Source organism: Protopterus annectens, chromosome 3.part1 (genome assembly GCF_019279795.1).
Source record: "Protopterus annectens isolate FY-2018-M chromosome 3.part1, PAN1.0, whole genome shotgun sequence".
In the NCBI taxonomy this organism is placed as follows: domain Eukaryota; kingdom Metazoa; phylum Chordata; order Ceratodontiformes; family Protopteridae; genus Protopterus; species Protopterus annectens.
The window spans coordinates 999,319,276-999,341,393 of NC_056732.1; the positions used below are offsets into that span (position 1 = coordinate 999,319,276).

The 22,118-nt window shown below is 39.0% G+C and overlaps 1 protein-coding gene across 1 annotated transcript in view; it reads right to left on the reverse strand.

The window, feature by feature from the left end:
• Positions 1-21,829, reverse strand: part of CCHR3.PART1H8orf34 (chromosome chr3.part1 C8orf34 homolog) — a 3,081,413-nt gene extending 3,059,584 nt beyond the window's left edge. The window contains exon 1 of the mRNA XM_044067160.1: positions 21,455-21,829. Coding sequence (XP_043923095.1) covers positions 21,455-21,523 — 69 coding nt within the window. The 5' untranslated portion in view covers positions 21,524-21,829. The remainder of the gene's footprint in view (positions 1-21,454) is intronic.
• Between the last annotated feature and the right edge of the window lie 289 nt (positions 21,830-22,118).

A 22,118-nucleotide genomic window follows, 5' to 3' on the forward strand; every position in this document is an offset into this window, starting at 1 on the left:
CCACACAGCCAAACTGGAGGCTAAGCTCTCTCAACCCACGACTGGATCAACCAGTCACAAGGAGAAGGGCAACACTAGCACCACATTACCAGACTCACATAGACCAGCCATAGCTGCACCAGAAAACAACTCTCAGAAACACGCAAAAACATACTCGGAGGTACTAAATAAGAACCTGCCTAAACAACAGAGACCTCCTAAGCATACACCCAAGCAACCCCCACCCCACAACAGAAACCAGGTAACACATACGTCACAACGTCAGTGTGCCAAGCAAAAACAGCCCCTAAGGCTAAATAACACACCTAACACACTAGTAATCGGTGATTCTATCATCAGGCAAACAGACGTCCCACTCACTAGACTGAACAAGGAGAAGGTTACCGTAAGCTGCCTGTCGGGTGCCAGAATCTGCCACATAACACATGCACTCAGGTCACTCCACAACAAGTACAAATATGACTCTGTCATTGTACATGTTGGCGTAAATGACCTGAGACGTACCTCCCTGGACTACATGAAAAGAGACATGGAGGAGCTCTCTGACCATGTAGCCCAGGCTGGTATGACTCTGACTCTGAGTAGCATCCTGCCCTCACCCAAAATGATGCCAGCATACGAAGAAAAAATTATCAGTTTCAACAATTGGTTAAACTACTGGTGTCATCCAAAGAGGATCCAGTGTCTGTCAGCTGATATTTCTGTAAGGTCGACAGTCCAACTGACTCCAAACAGACATTTCTTTCAACTGTGCTTATACTGAAAAAAGGGATGCAGACATTATAGAATTCTTAAAATATCTCAAAAGAATCAAGAAAATCCCAAACAGTGCTGTCTTTTAGGCAAAGAGATACATAATAACCAGAGGACTCCATCTGAAAACAGATGATGATTGGTTCAGTGGAAATGTGATAAATTATTTTCCAAACAGAGCGAGCAGTGCAAGGAGATGATTTCCAAAGGCAGTAAAATGGTTTGAAATGGTGATTAAATTGTAATGAAAGTCAAGAACACAAGAGGCAGGCAAAGAGTATTTCATGTAACAGTGGGAGAAGACAGCTGCTGGTTACATAAAATTGAAGCTTTTGTAACAGGCAGTGAAATTAGTTGATTAGGTGATCAAACAGTGCACCCATGACTACCATTGAAACAGCTGTGTAACTAATATTTTGCATATAGGTGTCCCCATTCCTGTCTTGAATGACAATAATCAGAATGTCTGTATAACCTTTTAAACTGCTTCCTGAAGTATTTCTATTTCTCACACGTATATTATTTTTGGTACCCTTGGACTTCATCCTACTGTCCAGCCAGGTCTACCAGCCATCATGACAGTCATCAAACTACACCAGTATTGTTGAGGCTTGTTCATGAATCCTAAAGGCTTCTTGGAGGATTGGTCATCTGTGCTTCCATCCTGGGAGGTGTCCTTTTTATATGCCATATTATGTCACAGGACAACTCTCATCTTTGGAACATACCACCACTTAGGGAACATCATCAATGAGTGCCCTCCCACCTAGGAAGAGCACACCCATCCCTCCCTGCCACTGTCAGTCACCCAAGCTGTTAATCAAACCTGGGTTACCTAGGCTACAGTCAGGGCTTCACACCTCTACACCACCAGATTGGCTTGTCTCTTAGAACTTTTTGATACAATGCCTTAGCTGGCACACTTAAAAAGACACTTTCCAACCTAGCTCCATTTCTTCCTCCAATGATGGCAATATTGTCTTAGAGCTCATAACATCTCTAAAGAGACATACATTTTCTACAAGAACATTTAGAAATCCATTAATAAAGACATTAACAAGGAAAATTCCATTAATGTAGTCTGGCTATCAGTGCAGCATTCTCCATTTGTCAGCATTTAATAAGAGAAATCTGTACTGATGCATCAATTTTATTACACACTACATTTGCTTCATTCCAGGTTGATTTATATGCAAAACTGACTGGTAGTACAATAACAAAATGTACACAAAATACACTGTCATTCATTCTATAAATCAGCATCTCCGTATGGAGTTTGAAAGTTACAACAACTGATCGTGCAAACAACATCAACAAAGTCACAAACCATAGTACAAATGTGTGCTAAACATTCAACCTTAAATTTGTGACTTCTTGCAAGCAACTACATTGTACTTAAACATTTATAAACGAAGTTCTGTTCTATTTGAATAACTGCAGGACACCATATGACTTGAGTTTTACAAACGGTGGAATAATATTTGAAACAGTGTGACAAGTCATGAGAAAGTCAAGCATGCCCCTAGTTCTAAAGCTGCATGTGGGAGATTGTGCTGCCTTTTTTATTTTATGCTGTTTTCTTTAAACTTTTGGTGGCCTTGAAGATGAATTTGTCAAGTTATCTTTTCATATAAAAAGTGAGACAGTATAGTTACCATGGAACAAGGTACACCAGAAATAGCATCTGTGTATGCAGCAACCAGATATATCACACTTTTAAAGGCACTATTTATTGTGAAGAGTGTATATTCCAGACAATACAAACTAAGTAATATCATATATAACCTAATGTGTAAATTTACCGAAGGGGAATTTTTACAGAGCAGACTAGGAAGCTGAGAATGTCTTTTAAGACTGTATTAAATAATAATATTTATTCTTATGGCTTGCATGCACACACCCCAACCTAGTGTGAGACTTTCTCAAAGATACAGGTACAATACCAGCAGTGTTATGTGGACCACTTCATGGATAATGTTGTCTTAAAGAAACAGAAGGCGTGAAAAAATAAATTCTAAACATGTGAAGTACTACTAAAGTTTCTAATGTTCCAAAGACATGCGTCTAGAGAGTTTCTCCCTGGGCCTCCACTGAAAATAGGCTCCGTCCTAGTCGGACTTTCCCGGTCAACAAATGTTAAATAAATCAATGAAATAATGTGTAACTAACAGAAAGTCTTACAATCACTATAGTTTTGTTCATCTTAACAATAACATATTTTGAAAAAAATCAGCTTTCCTTATGTTCCTTTTTGATGTTCTTTCATATCTAATCAAAGTGTCCCCCAACCCCAACCCTGGTCTTTGCTTTTTTCTCAGATGTGGCATTCTATACAGTAAGCTGTTTGAAGTAAATGCAAACTAAAGTCATCTCTCTCTCTCAATAGACACACACACACACATTATATATGTATCAACAATAAGACTATCTTCAGTTGGAAGAACATGTTTTCTTCTTATATCATATACAGTGGCCTTATTTTGGAGGCCAGTGTTTAATGGCTAAATATATATAAATACAACAAAACTTCTGAATACAACTTTTGTTATACTATATTTATATTTCCAGTAACCAAAATAACTTCACATTATCTTGGGTCTATATTAGAACACCGAACATTCAAAATTTCGAGTGTTCTAAAATCGACCCGTTTTCAGCAAACGCTAAAAATATCGAAGAAACAGAAAAAAGATTTTTTTCCAAGGGAAAGAATTTGGTTGCCCATTTCTGTTGCTTTGGTATTTTCAATGCTGTGGTGGAATGTTACGAGTCGGGTTCAGGTAAGTGTGCGATTGTGTGGACATGAGGGTTAGGGTGGATTAGGTGAGTTAGGGTTAGGGCGTGGGTCAGGTAAGTGTGAGATTGTGTGGACGTGAGGGTTAGGGTGGGGTAGGTGAGTTAGGGTTAGGGGGTGGGTGAGGTGACTGTGCGACAGTGGCGGAACTTAGGGTTACAGTTTGGGTTAAGGTAAGTGGATAGTTACAGGTGTATGTATAGTTCAGTGTAGGGTTAGGTGTAAGAGTTTAGGTGTATGTGTGTGGACTGTGGTTTGTTTGGTGCCTGTGTTGTATGTGTTTTGGAACAGCAAATTTTTTCCCTAGGAAAAAATTTGCTGTTCTGAATGTTCGATGTTTTACATTTTCGATTCATAGGGTTCAATATTAGAACACTCGACATTTTGAATGTTCAGTGTTCTAATATAGACCTGCTATCTTAGCTGACAAAGTAGTGTGGCTTATACCCTTTACTTGTACTTTAAACCACACAGTGTTAACCTGATTTAACAACTGCACCCGTGCTGATCTAATAACCAGTAATTAACAAAGTAACTTTAAGTGGAATTAATTTTTCAAATAGTAACAATAGTTTTAATTGATACAATCAGCAAAATCATACAAGTTTCCATGGAGCAAGGCAAAGACACATAACTATAAAAGATAAAACACAAACTAGCACATAAGTTACACATTCCAGGTGGATACAAAGTCATCCATTCACAGGCTGCATGCATTGATCAGGATATGCCTAAACAACTAAAAAGTGCTGCTGAACAATACTGTGACACATGTAAGTACTGGACTTATACTCCACCTCTGAATCAGTTTTCACACTTTTCAACAACCCGTCCTAGTATCTATACATAGTTTTGGTGACAGTGTCCATTAACTATTTCCAGTTTTTAAAGATGGTTTCTTTCAGCGATGAAACATCGGTTCATAGGTTCATAGGTAAGTGCTAGGCTATCGGCCCTTGGGCCTATATAAGCCTAGCCATAAAGGTTCCCTGGATGTCGCCACCCAAGAAAATTATTTTCCTGTGCCCCTGTCAAGCAGTGCTGCAGAAGTGATCCCCAGGGCGAATTTTCTATTTCCCATCCAGTCGTCAAGGTTTTTCTTAAAGAGGGCCAATGAGGAGCTTTGCTTTGCTTGACAGGAATGGGGAGTTTGTTCCAGAGTATAGGGAGTCTCTGGGGCAGGACTCTATCTCTCCAGCGTGTTCTGTTTATTGTGGTGACAAGGTTTAGGTCCATGGAGCGTGTGGTGCAGAGAGATTGGTATTTCTTTAAGTGTACAACAACCAAAACCAAGTAGTGGATATTGCACCAAAATCCAACCAATAAAAAATCCAAAGGTGCAAAATGAGAGAACCAGGATCAGATTACCATCCACAATCAACTTTATTAAAAAAATGTACATGCACGCAAAAGCGATAAAAACATTAACGCCTTACAAATTAAACACAGCGTTTTCGTCTTATTATGTAGACTTCCTCAGAAAAAAACACAGTGTCGGAAAGGACCTGTATTTAAACTTAATCAATTAATTAACCAATGAATGAACTGATTAATTTGAATGTTTTAAAGACACACAAACATATATATTATCAGAAAGGGAAACATTACCTTTAAAATATGTATCCAGTTTCACTTTACTTTAAAAATATAGGAAATAAAGTGCCTTTTAATAAATAAAGATCATGAAATGCATAAAAATAAATAGCATAGTATATAAATATGATAAAAATCCTTTTGTTAAAAGCAAATAAAATGGGAGAATATTTTTAAAAAAAGCTTCAATTTAAAAAGTGCTTTGTGCATGAACAATCTTCTGTAACAACATATATAATACAATACAATATAGTGCCATCTGGTGGCCAATTTTGTGTGTGTGTTTTTACCCCTATTATCTGAGGTTTTTGAGAGTTTAGCTGCTCTTAATTTTAATAGTGGTTTGATAGATATAAAATCCTTCAAACCAGGGGCATGGTCCACCTGTAGCGTTACTTGCCACCACAGTTCTCTAAATTCTAATGTATCTTCCCATGGACCGCCCCTAATATTAAATTTAATGTTTTCCAGAACCAAAAAAACATATATAGCACTTTTACATTCCTTGGTATGTTTAAATAGTGCATTGGTTTCTTTCTCTGTTGCTATTTCATAAACATGTTCATATATTCTCTTTTTTTTTTTTATTTTCAATTCAGGCGGACCATGCCCCTGGTTTGAATGATTTTATATCTATCAAACCACTATTAAAATTAAGAGCAGCTAAACTCTCAAAAACCTCAGATAATAGGGGTAAAAACACACACAAAAAATTGCCCACCAGATGGCACTATATTGTATTGTATTATATATGTTGTTACAGAAGATGGTTCATGCACAAAGCACTTTATTTAAACTGAAGCTTTTTTTAAAAACATTCTCCCATTTTATTTGCTTTTAACAAAAGGATTTTTATCATATTTATATACTATGCTATTTATTTTTATGCATTTCATGATCTTTATTTATTAAAAGGCACTTTATTTCCTATATTTTTAAAGTAAAGTGAAACTGGATACATATTTTAAAGGTAATGTTTCCCTTTCTGATAATATATATGTTTGTGTGTCTTTAAAACATTCAAATTAATCAGTTCATTCATTGGTTAATTAATTACTTGATTAAGTTTAAATACAGGTCCTTTCCGACACTGTGTTTTATCTGAGGAAGTCTACATAATAAGACAAAAATGCTGTGTTTAATTTGTAAGGCGTTAATGTTTTTATCGCTTTTGCGTGCGTGTACATTTTTTTAATAAAGTTGATTGTGGATGGTAATCTGATCCTGGTTCTCTCATTTTGCACCTTTGGATTTTTTATTTCTTTAAGTGTAGCATGTCCAACAGCTCTGGGTTTGACATGGCTTTGTATGTTAGGCAAAGATATGCGATGGAGTAGAGCTGGAGTTTTTTTAGACAGTCTGCGTATGGCATCTGTTTGATGCCAGTAATCCTCTTAGTGAGGTATTTCTGTGGCCTCTCCAATTGTTGTAGGTGTCTTGTGAGATACATGTCAAATGGGGCATTGTACTCTATGATTGGTCTAATGAGGGATGAGTAGAGAGGAACAATGACCTCCTTTTTTCTGGAGAAGAACCCTTTTGTGATGAGGTGTGCCACATAGAAGGATTTCCTGACTACTGTGGCAATGTGGTTATCAAAGGAGAGACTACTATCCACCTGTGTCCCGAGGTCTCTTATCACACTTTCAGTGTTTAATGAGCTACCGCTTATGTGGTAGTTCATAGGTACCGAGTTTTTTCCCAAAGGGGATGACAAAGCACTTCTTAGCATTGAGCTTGAGGCCATGACTTTGATACCAAGCATCTGTCTCTGTGAGGCCCTTTTGTAGAATGTCAACATCATTTGGTGATTCTATTATGGCTCCCAGTTTGCAGCCATCTGCAAACTTTGTTAGCCAAAGACCTTCTGTGTTGGCCTGCACTTCAGAGAAGTAGATGCCAAACAGGAGAGGACCCAGGATTGAACCCTGTGGTACTCCACTTGTCACTGATCTGAAGTCAGACTTGGAGTTGGCAACTTTTACTGTGTGGGTTCTGTCAGTGAGCCAGTTGGCCACCCATTTTGTGACATAGGGGTTTATGCCCAGTTTAGTGAGTTTATCAATAATTCCAGAGTGAGGGATGGTGTCGAAAGCCTTGGCAAGGTCAAGATAGGCTGTGTGCACTATCTTGCCCTCATCTACGGCTCTCGTGACTGTTTCAAAGAAGTCAATCAGGTTTAGTAGACATGATCTACCTTTTACAAACCCAAACTGAGTGGGGTCCAGGGTTTGAAGGTTACCTATGTCTTTGTTTATAAGCTCCAAGATGATACATTCCATGGCCTTACAGACCAAGCTCATCAGGCTAATGGGACGGAAGTTACCGGGGTCCGTGGTAGCACCCCCTTTGTGGAGTGGGATAACTGTCGCTGTACACCATACAGTAGGCACATAGCCTGAGGCAAGGCTATGATTGTACATGGCACTTAGGTGGGCTGCCAGTTCATTCTGTAGTTTGTGCTATATGCAGCCTGGGATGTTGTCTGGTCCCATGGATGCTGCGTTTTTGGCTTTGGAGAGGGCGGTCTTTACTTGTTCATCCGTGATTACAGGGGCTTTGAATTCTTCCAGTATTAAGATGGGCCCTTTGATGGGTGAGACGGGGGTAAAGTTAGCACTGAACCTATGGCAATATCGGTTGGTTCTGTATATTTAGTGCCATTGTGCTACAGCTCAAAGCAGATCTGAGTGTTGCCATTGAGATTATTGACATAGCTGTAGAATGCTTTGTGGTTGTCTTTGGAATCAGTGACAGTTTTATTTTCATAACTGGCTTTGGAGGATTTTATGAGGGATCTCAGCTTCTTGCTGAGGCTGACCAGGGAGTTCTTCCAATCTTGGGTTTTTACTCTTTTTTGCAACAGCTTCTTCCTTCTGTTGTAGAATTTGTTTATGCAAGGTGACCACCAGATTGGCTTCCTTTTTTTGGAGGATAGCGTCTTGGTTCTGTTGAGGATGGCACAATCCATGCACTCATGTATGTGCTTATACAGTGCATTTGCGTAAGATTCAGCAGTTGTACTTCTATTATCTGTCTGGGTGGCTGCCGTAAAGTTTGCCACTTCTGTCTTAAGTAGCATGAAGCTGACTTTGGAATAGTTTTTGACGGTGGTTTCCTTAATGGGGGGTGGGGGTGGGATGTAGATGTCTAGAGTGATTAGCTTGTGGTCAGATCTGACCAGTGAGGAATTGACCTCTGGTGTGGAACACCAGTTACCCATATTGGCAATGACCAGGTCCAGGATATTGCTGCCCCTGGTGGGGGTGTGGACAAGCTGATCCAAGGCATTGGGAGTTTATGAATTTCAAAAACCGTTGAGCGAATGAGTTGGTACATGAGCAGCTTTCCCAGTTGATGGTGGGGTAGTTGAAATCACCCATAATTAAGGTATTAGGTTGTACATTAATATTTTATCTTAAGAAATGCAGAGTGGGAATCCTGGGGCATGGTGGGGGAATCTATAACAAGCTACAACCTGGATCGCGGTCTTGCCCAATGATAGTTGCACTTGGATAATTTTGGATGCATTATGTTGAGCACCTAGCCTGGAGGTGTGGATATCCTTGATGAATATTGATACGTCTCCACCTTTAGTGTTTCGGTCTAGGTTAGATGGCCGAAAGGTGTGGTATGAATTATAGCCTGGTAATGCAGGGATCCTCTCTGGAGCCTTGAACCAGGTCTCTGTTACTGCACAGATGTTGATGCTCTCCATTTTTATGATTGCCTCAAGTGAGTGAATTTTGAGGTTTAGACTTCTATCCCTGAGTAGCATTACCCTCAGAGTTTGCTTGCTTGTACCTGTTACGGTGGTGAAATTGGCATTTGAACCTTGCCCGAAAAAAGGCACTACAGGGGTGGCAAGAGCCTTAGCCAGTATCCAGAATCCCAGGGGTGACAGGTGCAGACCATCTCTGGCAAAGTATCATGGTCTGTTGACCATGTCGTCCCAGGCAGACAGATGTTGGATCCCCTTAGAATGACACCAGAAACTTAGCCAATTGTTGAAGTCAATCATTTTGTCCTTGTACTGTGGTATCATTCTGGGTGAGGGCAGGATGCTACTTAGGGCTAGGGTCTTGCCTGATTGGGCTACCAGACTGAGAGATCCTTCATGTTTCGTTTCATGTAGTCCACAGAGGTGCATCCCAGGTCATTCACACCAACATGGATGATGACAGAGTCATAATCATACCTGTTGTGGAGTGACCTGAGTGCATGTGTTATGTGGCGAATCCTGGCACCCGACAAGCACCTGACTGTAATCTTCTCTTTATTCAGCCTGGTGAGTGGGACATCAGTGTGCCTGACTACAGAGTCACCTATGACTAGTGTGTTAGGTACTTTGTTTTGCCTTATGAGCCTTTGCTGGGAGGCACACTGGTGTTTTGGGCTATGTGTTGCTTTGGTTGTGTTGGTGGGTGGTGGTTGTTTGTGTATCTGCTTTGGGGGTCTCTGTTTCCTGTTTAGATTTACATTGAGAACCTCCACATATGTAAGTGTGTGTTTGGCATTGCTATTTGTGGGTATTGGTGGTAAAGGTTTTGAGGGACTATGTGTTGAGTGTGGTGTTGTGCGGGTGTTGACCTTCTCCTCTTGACTGACTAGTTCAGTCTTGGTTGGAGAGACCTTGGCTTCCAGCTTGGCTATATAAGTGCATCTCTTGCAGGTTGTAGTGTTGGGTGGTAGGATGAGAGGGTTGTCTGTGTACATGAGGCAATTGCTACATTGCCCCAAGATGCCCAGATTCACCAGGTGGACAGGAGAAAACATCGGAAGCTGACCCTTGGACATGCCTTGATAAGAGCTTATTTAATTTAAGTACTGGAACTGTTTTCCTGCTTACAAGGCAAGGAAGGTTGAGTGCTACAGCAACTGAAGGATGATATAGTGCTTACAAGTAGCTCTGAGGTAGCCATAATGATACTGGTATATCTGGATGATGATCTGCATTGTCAATATCTACTATCCAAGTTTTTTTTTTTTTTAGATTGTGGTGATAGTTGGGTATCCATCATATAAACAGCAGCTTCTCACCACCATTTCCACAGCTTGGAGAGTTATGGACATTCACAAACCATGTGCAGATATAGGTAACTTGGTACTGATGACACTGAGTAAGTGGAACAGATACGTGGTCTCGACTTGAACTACAAAGTAGCTCATCCTTTTGCTTAATCTAGGTTGTAGCATTCCTTGCCCCATCATAAATTGTGACCTCATGTGTTAGTTTTAAATAATTTGTTTATATATATATATATATATATATATATATATATATATATATGCATATATATATATATATATATATGCATATATATATGCATATGTATCTATATATATATATATATATATATATATATATATATATATATATGCATATGTATATATATATATATATATATATGTATATATGTATATATATATGTATATATATATATATATGTATGTATATGTATATATACATATATATATGTATGTATATGTATATATATATATATATATATATGTATATATATATGTATATATGTATATATATGTATATATATGTATATATATATATATATATATATATATATACATATATACATGTATATATATATATATATATATATACATACATATATGTATATATATATATATATATATATATATATATATATACATACATATATGTATATATATATATATATATATATATATATGTATGTATATATATATGTATATATGTATATATATATATATATATATATATATATATATATATACATATATACATATATATATATAGCGAAATAAAAGCAGACACAGACAGTAATTTTAAGTTGAACACATCATTTACCGAGGTGATGTCCCTGCAGACATCATGTTAATAATTAAATGCTTTATGTAGTCATTAAATCTTGAAGTATATAATATATTTAGTATCATGTTTAGTGGTACTTTACATATACACCATAATGAAGGATTTAGCAAAACATGCAGAAATGAAGTGGTTGAGTATAAAACAATGTTGAAAAGCATTAACAGGTCCTTGCTTATATAATTGCTTGAAGAAGCTTTCTTTATATATTATATATTATCACAGATTATATATTTATCACATATTGTACTTATCTGACTGCCTGCACTCTTAAAAAGTTTTTTGTTTAAATAGTTTGTTTAACTGTTGTAGGCTACACACTAATGTGTGATAGCCTTTTCTGATCGTTTGTAGTCGTTTAAAGCTGTTTTAAGTGTATTATTTACTGTTTTTGCCTTATCTTTTCAAAAAAACAAAAAAAATCCTTGTTTCCCACCTTTCTAAGCTAGTATAGTCCAGTATTCAGGCTAGTGCTGAATTCAGGGCTGTGATACTAGTTTCTGAGTTGCCCATACCTTACTTGGATAGAAGGAAGTTTCTCTGTTCACCTGTGAGAGGGGAGCTTTGAGCAACCTATCTGTCCTTGGATGAGTGGTTCCAACCCAGAAGTTAGTAGTTTATTGGCCATTTTGGGCTAATTTCTATCTCTTTCATTTCCCTACTATAAAAACTGCATTTGCAATGTTTTGCAGTCCGGGCAGTGCCTGTTAGCTACGGTTAAATTATTCCCGGCTCCACTAAGTCTCCTCTTCAGTTTTTCCCTTGAAACTAGTCTAACTCTCTTACTAAGCACTCAAAAGCATCTTACAGCCCAGCACTTGCTCAGACCTAATAGCAAGCACTAATATATCCCGACACTGATTGCCCAGCAGGGCAAGGCTCTTTATTCACCCCTCACCAACCAAGCGACTAAGCAGTTCACCCTACTATTCAGGCATGACCAAAGGGCAACTTCAAGTGCACTTTCCAATCCAGCTGGTGAATCTGGGTATCCTGTGGCAATGTTACAACTGCCTCATGTACACAGACAACCCTCTCTTCCTACCACAAAACACTAACATATGCGAGAGATGCAATTATACAGCCAAATTGGAAGCTAAGCTGTCTCCACCCAAGAATGGAACAGACAGTCAAGAGGAGAAGGTTAACACTTGCACCACACCTCCAGCTGCACACAGACCTACTAAAAAGACACTGGTAAAAAATACACATAAATACACAAAAATCATACTCGGAGGCTCTAAATAAAAACCTGCAAAAACATCAGAGACCTCCAAAGCAGACACCCAAACAACCTGCACTTCCCGTCACAAACCAGACAACACATAAAACACAAAATCAGTGTGCCACACAATCACAGCCCTTAAGGCGAAATAACATACCTAACACACTAGTAATAGGTGACTCTATAGTCAGGCACACTGAAGTCCTACTCACTAGGCTGGACAAGCAGAAGGTTGCTGTTAGCTGCCTGTCGGGAGCCAGAATCCGCCACATAACACTCAGGTCACTCCAGAACAAGTACAAATATGACTCTGTCATTGTTCATGTTGGTGTGAATGACCTGAGATGTACCTCCTTGGACTACATGAAAAGAGACATGGAAGAGCTCTCTGATCATGCACGCAGACTGGTATGACCCTGACCCTGAGTAGCATCCTGCCCTCACCAAGAATGATACCTCAGTATAAAGAAAGAATTATCAATTTCAACAATTGGCTAAGCTTCTGGTGTCATCCAAAGAGGATCCAATGTCTGTCAGCTTGGGAGAACATGCTCGACAAGCCACATTGCTTCACAAGAGACAGCTTGCACCTGTCACCCCTAGGCTTTCGAATACTGGCCAAGACTCTTGCTGCCCCCATAGTGCCTTTTTTAGGCAAGGCTCAAAAGTCAAACCCACCTCCGTTAATAGCACAATTAACAAAAAACTGAGGGTTATGCTACTCAACGTCAGGAGTTTAAATCTCAAAATGCACGCGCTCGAAGCACTCCTCAGTATGGAGAACGTTGACATCTGTACAGTAACTGAAACCTGGTTCAAGGCTCCAGAGAGCACCCCAGCACAACCGGGCTACAACTCATACCACACGTTTCAGCCACAGAACACAGACCGAAACACAAAAGGAGAGGGTGTATCCATATTACCTACACCTCTAGGTTAGTGGCGCGGCATGATACCTCTGAGATCATCCGTGTGCAACTAACATCGGGCAAATCTGCAATGCAAATTGTGGCCTGCTACAGATCACCCTTCATGACCCAGGACCACCACTCCACCTTTTTAGAGACACTGGAAAACATGAAGGTCCTACTGAACACCCTGATATTGGACAATTTCAATTACCCTACCATTCACTGGGAAAACTACTCTAGTACAAATTCCCAGGCCCAGCACTTCCTGGAATTCATCAACTCAAACATCCTGGATCAGCTAGTAAACTCCTCTGCCAGAGGTGAAAACATATTGGACCTGGTCATCACCAACATAGGCGACTGGTGTTCCACACTGGAGGTCAACCCATCACTGGTTAGATCAGACTGTAAACTAATCACTCCGGATGTCCACACCCCAGCACCACCCTCAACTAAGGAAACCACAGTAAAAAACTTTTCTAAAGCAAACTTCACCTTACTTAAGACAGAGGTGGTAAGTTTCACAACCCCCATACTAAAGGATAATGCTGCCCAAGATGCAGAAACCTTTACAAATGCACTCTCTGAGCACCTACAAGGATGCATGGATTGTGCCACCCCTAGCAAAACCAAGACTCACTCCTCTAAGAGAAGGAAACCACTTTGTTGGATCCCTGCAATAAATAGGCTATACAATAGAAGGAGGAAACTAGTTCAGAAAAAAAGCAAATCCCAAGAAGGAAAGATATCCCTGATCAGTATCAGTAAGAAAATAAGGTCCCTCGTGAAATAATCCAAGGCTAACCTCAAAAGAAAAATAGCCAAGGATTCAAAAGATAACCACAAAGCCTTCTTTAGCTATGTTAAGAATCTAAGTGGCAACTTGCAGATATGCACTGAACTATTGCAAAATAGCAGAAAATATACTGAACCTACTGATATTGCCAACATCCTGGCAGATAGATTCAGTGCAAACTTCACCCCCCTCTCACCTCCAAAAGGGCCCACAACAATACCGGAAAAGTGTAGTGTCCCAAAAATCACAGACGTACAGGTGAAAACAGCCCTTTCAAAAGCCAAAAACACAGCATTGATGGGACAAGGTGGTGTCCCAGGTTGTGTCTTGCACAAACTACAGAACAAACTAACCCCCCACCTAAACACGCTGTTCAACCTCAGCCTCTCCAGAGGCTTCGTGCCCATAAAATGGTGCACAGCAATGGTTATTAGTCTCCACAAAGGAGGGGCCACAATTGACCCTGGTAACTATCGCCCCATAAGCCTGACTAGCCTAGTCTGCAAGGCTATGGAGCGCATCATCATGGAACTCATTAACAATGACATTGGGAACCTCCAACCTTGACCTCACCATGCTTTCAACACCATTCCTCACTCGGGTATTACAGAAAAACTCACCAGCCTGAACATAAACCCCTACGTCACGAGATGGGTTGCCAACTGGCTTACAGACAGAACTCACACGGTAAGAATAGCGGGTTCCAGGTTCGACTCTAAACCAATCACAAGTGTTGTCCCACAAGGCTCGGTCCTGGGACCCCTACTGTTCGGCATATACTTCTCAGAAGTACAGGCAAACACAGGAGGACTATGGCTAACCAAGTTCGCCGATGACTGCAAACTGGGAGCCATAATTGACTCTCTGGCTGACACGGACATCCTCCAAAAGGGCCTTACTGAGACGGACACCTGGTGTCAAAGTCATGACCTCAAGCTAAATGCCAAAAAATGCAGTCATCCCATTTGGGAAAAACAAAACACCCACAAATTACCACATAGGTGGCAGCCCCCTTAATACAGAAGAGGTAATAAGAGATCTGGGGAACCAGGTAGATAGTAATCTCTCCTTTGACAATCATATTGCCAAAGTAGTTAGTAAATCCTTCTATGTGGCCCATCTAATTACTGAAGGGTTCGCATCTAGAAATAAAGAAGTTATAGTGCCCCTCTACCCGTCACTCATTAGACCCATCGTAGAGTACAATGCCCCATTTGGGATGTACCTCACACTTCCAACAGCTGGAAAGACCACAAACGTACCTCACCAAGAGGATTACTGGCCTCAAACATATGTCCTATGCAGCCCGACTGAAAAAACTCTGGCTGTACTCAGTGGCATATCACTTACTCAGAGGTGATCTCTGCCTGACTTACAAAGCCATGTCCAACTCAAAATTGATGGACATGCTCCACCTAAAGAAATCCAAGTCACTGCGAGACACACGCTCTAGTGAGCTAATCCTTGCCACAACAATAAATAGAACATGCTGGAGAGATAGATTCTTGTCACAGAGACTCCCCATGCTTTGGAACAAAATTCCAAATTACATCAGGCAGAGCCCCTCATTAACACTCTTCAAGAGAAACCTTGAAGAGTGGATGGTTAACAGAAAATACACCCCATGGGATCACTTCTTTGGCTCTGCTTGACACAGGATCAGTTAATTAATCAATGAGGCGGCGAAAGCCGGCACACTCTGGCTAGGCTTATAAATGCCCTCGGGCAGATAGCCTACTACCTACCTATGAACCTATAATAGCAGGCACATAACAAAAACAGCATGTTTACTGCTGTGGGTCTCCATTTTATACAGCTTTATTTTTTTTAATGTAGTCCTTTGTTAGCAACACTTAAGTTAAGTCTGATTTTTTTTTAATTTAGATAACTTGAGAGCATACTGGTTTTAAATTGGTTAAAAAAATCTTACAGCTGACTCCTGGCTGAAATGATTGATGGATGCAGGACTGACAGCCTAATCAGAAGTGGAACTTAATGAGCACTGTAAGCCTGACACGTATGTCCGCTGTTATGACTCATGGATCACAACATCTTGTTACAATCTAGTCCCTCTGTGGGGAGACATAACATCTACGATTACAATATATGGAACAGATTTACTGATGTCATTTCAACAATTCTCAGGAAATAGTACTCAAGCCACCACGTCTAATAAATGATAATGAAGAAATATTTGACTATGTAAATATTAACCAAATAAAGGGAATGAATGCTGATTCACCTTCATATAACTTAATCCTCAATTTCAAGGAAACAAAATTCATCCCTCTGTGGAGTATGGAAGTTTGTATTTCACTGTTGTGGAGCTTTTCTCCCCAGGTCTCCACTAAAAATGGGGTCCTGGCTTAGTCGGACACTACCCGGTTAACAAATGTAATAAATAAATAAATAAATTAAATAAATATATAATCTACTGGTTTTAAATAACTGCAGAATGAATCTCCTGTATAAGTGAAAAAACTACCACATCTTTGAGGCCCAATGCTTAGCTGTCACCTCTTCAGTTTGAATATATCACTGGAAAAGCTTAAACTTAGTAAAAAAAATGTTGCAGACTTATACGGGGTTCAGCTGTGTGGTGCATCCTTGTACACTTTTCCCATCATGTAATCTCATAATCCCTGGCCACAGCAGTACATTGCATACCAATATTTCAGGCCAGCACTGTTGCAAAAAACAAAAAAAAAAGCACTGATCATTCCATTTGTATCACGCATACTGCTTATACAAGAGGCTATAAAATTAGCTGGCTCATTAGAAAATCATAACTCAGGTGGCTACAATTATACTATGAACTTCTTCAATGATTATTAGCTGACGCACATTCCCTGGCTAGTGCATCACTTAGTTCTCTCTGCCTAGCACCATAGCTTCTGTTTCAATCCCTTGCATTTTCCACTTGGGGTTATGTATTCATCACTATACACATTTGGGATGCCTATCACACATCTTTATTTACTGTGGCTATACAAACAGCAGGGGTTCAGGCATAAAATATGCAAGTATGATACCCTTTTTGTATTTATTGTTCAAGTCACATTTCTTCCATAGAAGGCCACTATTGTTCATCTCTTGACTGCACCGCTCTGTGGTCAGCTATAGAGTCTATGTAATATTCAGCTGTCACTTGTGGAACAGTGAATTTGTTTAAACATTTAGTGGCATTACATTACTACCGTGAAACTTCCCAGCTGCTGTTTATGGCCAGTGTGCTTAGCTTTTAAAACATCTCTGTATCAGTGTACTAATCATGTGTGTTTAACTAATTATTATCAACAGTAAATAATTTTACCATGAAGAGTGAAAAAGACAAACTGTCACACTTAGCATTTTGAATGATTCTATTACCTAACCTCTCATATTATATTTGACTGGACTAGAATATTCCCAGTAGATATGTTCTGCACCACAGAATCTATATTACAATAACAATTTACATAAAAGCAACATTCAGTAAAAAATATATAGTTTCATTTATGAGTGGAGATTCATGCTTCGAATATAGAAAGATCTGGGTTTCTGAAAACTACCAAATAACATGTAATAGTTTTAATAATTTAACAATATCTTCCAAATAGATGCCAAGTTGTCATCACATGCCCACAGCACCTAAACCAATATAATTTCTTATTTTAAGTTTTTGCACCCTTATCCCCCCTACTAACGGTTTCTAATTATGTGCTCAGCTGACTCGTTTGCACTTTCATATGTGAGTGGTGACCATAAGATCATGCTGTAACCCTCTCCACAGGTTACCTCCCTCTGCAAGGAGAGAATGTTCTTTTCTGGTTCCCCCTTATGAGGTCACTGCCCTCTGAAGGGCCAGAGCCAGAAGGAAATATATCATAGGAGTCACTGAGGAGAGAATTTTTGTAACACAACTAGTGGGGAATCTAACTGAGGTGAAGCAAGTAATTATGCCTCTTACATTACCACCAAAGATGTCAGCTCCATCTTCCCCTGCCGTCTAATATTTTGCAGTTGTGTAGAGCCATAGAATCACCCATCTGTTACAAATGAAGAGTGCTATGGCCATATGTTGAAAAAAAACAAAAAAAAAAAAAACGAGAAAACACTTACCCTTGGGTGGGGAGAACTAGTGTTTGCCACTCTCTCCTCCCTTCCTTGCTTGGTTCCTCTAGTGCTTGAACCTCTAATACAACTTGAATCCTCTCTATAAAAGGCAAAGGCTCCATCCCTCTATACTACAGAGTGAGTTTAAACTAAAATCATAATTGAAATATTAACTAATGACTAACACTCTGCTCATAAAGCAATGGCTATAAAGCAAATAAAAAGTTATGCTTCAACTGTGAACCACTAGTAAGGCAGAATTGATGCAATTAGTAAACTTTAGCATACTAATCCTTTCAAAAATTGCTATTCAGTCTGTCCATAAGTATTCACCTCATGTAAACTTAAATAAATGCCAGTTTCCTCTCAGTAGGCAGAATTACATAACTGAATATGGTGACCTACCAAATTAATGTATGCATCTGTTGTTTTGACATGTCACGGCGCAATGAAATCTGACAGTTATTTGAAGGAGCCTCATGCTGTGCATTTTACGGACTTTTATCAGTAACAACATGGATTTTCAGAAAGGCACAGAGAAGCACTCCTTACTGTTATAAAAAGAGAGAGAGAATGGAGAAACAGATCCCGAATGTAACCTTCCAACCAGAAAACAAGCAGCTGACAAAACTGCTCACCTTTCAAATATATAGCTGGTTCACAATAACACACTTCTAGCATCACTGAAATGCACTGTGATATTGCAATTTATTCTACTGTCGTAGTATTTTTCATGGTTCCATTTATGTGTAATATGCCTATGCATTAACACATAAAAAAGCACATGGCATTACAATTTATCTCAGAGATACTAAACTATTTTATCAATATGTTGTAGCAGCCATGTTTAAGTAAAAAGGTTTTACTTTTACATGCCTCTCAGACTTTTGCCTTAATACATGTATTGTTTAGGTTTTACTTTAAGCTCTTCTACAACCCATTAGTTTTAATTAAATCAGACACTTCCTTATTTTCTTAAATCAACTAGATTACTCAGATCCTGAGCTAACTAATAAGTTAATTACATGGAACACTGATTCACCACATTTATTCATGCTGAAGGTTTAAGAAAAATGTAAGCAATTTGAGATAAACTACCATTTGTAAAATCTATATGTTTAAACATTAGACAACACTAGATCCCACTATGTAAACCTGATCTATCTGTTGGCAACTGTGATATTGCAAGTCATATAACCTTTGAATGGCATTTCATCACAAACAAACAAAACAGCTTTTTCATTATACCGTGTATCACCATTTTTGAGCTTGCCTATTTCAAGTGTAAATATTATACTTATTGAAAATGCCATATTTTAATCATTGCGATATTTGTCAGTAAGTCAGGGGCAAATATGAAAAAAGATTCTGTCTAAACCATAGAAGAACCTACAGGCATTCTACAGATTTGTGATAATTTTACCAGGTGTCACATAATACACACACACGCGTACCTATAGATACACAGATATATATGCTTGTAAATTATATAGTTGTATATACATATTGCATACATACACACACACACCAACATTACTGTTTCCTGCTTTAACACTTAATTACACACAGAAAGGTTTGATTGTTGTATGCAATATATGCACTTTTAATTCTATACTCTCAGATTATGCATAAAAAGACCACTGGTTATTTCTATTGGACCTCTAAAGGTCATAGTCATACTTTACTTGTATGACTATGACTCTCTGATACCCTCACTGAAGGAGGAATAAAAAAGTCTTGTTAAAGTTTCTAGTAGTTTATTCGGTTGAGCAGGTAGCTGGAGGAGTGTTATTGCTCTTGCTCTCATGTTTCAAGAACATTCATCCATCTACCTACTTAATAAACTATTTGAAACTTCAACAAGGCGTTTTTATTCCTCCCACGGGGAAGGTTTCAAGACAGAGTATCCTAGATCTGCTAGCTAAAGTGATTTTATCTGGACTAATCTTTTATATTCTGTTTCTTGTTAGTCCTGTCGCCCTCTGGGTCACAGGTGGGATACCAGATTTGACTTGAACCTTCTGGAATATCTCTGTCTTCTGTAATACAGAATAAACCATCAGTCCTTTTTGTGAAATGGATTAAAAATAGAGACAAATAATGTGCCCTTAGAAATTTCATTATTTAAAAAATACTTTGTATTCTGAGAATCAATGCATCTGTACATAATATAATTTCACCATTAGACAAATCAATTGTGTTGGTAAATCATTAAAGAAAACTCACTGAGACAATTCTGTATTGGAAACAAGAAAAGTAATTTTTAAATTTCCCCCAAAGTATCCGTGTCTCATTATAAAGAAACCATATTTTATTCAAACAAAGCATGCCATACTTCTACTTTGACAACTTCTGCAAGTTTTGACAATAACTGTGTAAACAACTAAGGTAAGGTAACTGGGGATATGCATCTTTTCCCCCAAGATAACCTTTTACTGTTTGTGATAGACACACTTCCCCATCTCCATAGAATAGAGGTTCAGAAAGCAGAGCATTTTTTTATGACAGAATATGTTCAAACTATACACCATTTAGTCATCAATCAATATCTATGTTTAATTTATACAATAAAGAGTACCCTTAAACAGGTATAACTGTATGAAGAAAGCAAGTAAATACAGAAGCAAAGCAATACAAAAAAGATCACTATGCCATGCATAAATCATAGTAGCCCAGATGTATTGTATGGCAGCAGCAGAACTGCTGTGCCCTGTGCGCACATCAGGCTGCTTCCGATCCACAGTGTATTATTAATGCATGCTTATGCATCTGCAGTCCAACACACACACACACACACACACACACACACACACAACATGGGGTAACTTTACAACAAACCAAACAAGCAAACTTTTTATTAAAGGCGTTGCATCGTATTGGCGCGATAAATAAAGGTGATTCTGTTGAATCCAAAGCAAAAATAGTGTCAGTCTTTTTAATGCGTTTATCATAAAAGGTTGGCAACTTGGCATATAAGTTCTTCTGTCGTTGCAGTTAGTATTGTAACTTTAGTTAGTGTAAAGAACCAGATAAAAACACCACTGATCTTGCCACAAACAAGCAACTCCAAGTATCTAACTGAAAACCGCAACTGCACAATCATTAAAACGAAAAAAAGCAGTAAGTGCAACAGAATCCCCCAACTCTTGAAAAAAAAAGTATGCTACCTGATGTAATCTCCTACCACTTAGAACCTTCACCTACAGCTCCGCTACTGAACAAAATCACAAACGGTATTACTTTCTTAACACATTCCTGTAATTTAACATCTTTACTTTACTACTACTTGCGGTGTAAACACAGTTCAATTGCCAGACAGCTGTACAGGTAAAGAGACAGGTAAATATGCAGACAGACAGAAAGAAAAAACTTGAAGGTGTACTCTTAATTAATACAATATCGGTAGGACCATGGGACTTACTTCAAAAAGGGGACCGATCCTATTCTTTTCCAAGTATGTTTGAATCCTGGTTTGCTGCTGAGAAGCCATTGGAACTATATTCCAGTGCAATCAAAAAAGAAATACTATTTCACACTTTTGAATGACAGACAGTGCAAGCTATGAATGCAGACTGCTTGACCAACAACATTGAGGTATAACCTGTGGGATGCACTCGGCTCAGCGTGGCAGAATGAGCTGGTCTAATTCAAGCCGGAGAAGCAGGTGGTGCAAGTACTGATGCAAGCTGGTAACGAGGCTACAATGGTATGGCGAACACGCCGCCACCGTTTTTTCTGTATCAGTGAGTCCACATGAAGATAGACGCGTTGCTACAGAAGCGCGACGCACTCACTAGGTACTGCTACGGCGGCAGAGCTTCTGCTTACAGGAAAGACTCCACTGCCAACGCCGCCGCTGCCTCCTGTTGTCGGGACTGCTCCCTAGCGACAGCGCCGCTCATCAAGCCAATGGTAACCGCGCTTATTTGAATGTGCATAACAGTCTTTTCTCAGAGTAGTTCACTCGGTAGGGGAAAAGGGAAAAGCAAGAAAAAATCCGATCCACCTCAACCTGCCAGCACTGTTTGTTTACCGATCGCAGTCCATCGTTCTACTTTGAGGCAAGGGTGTAACCAGGTATATTC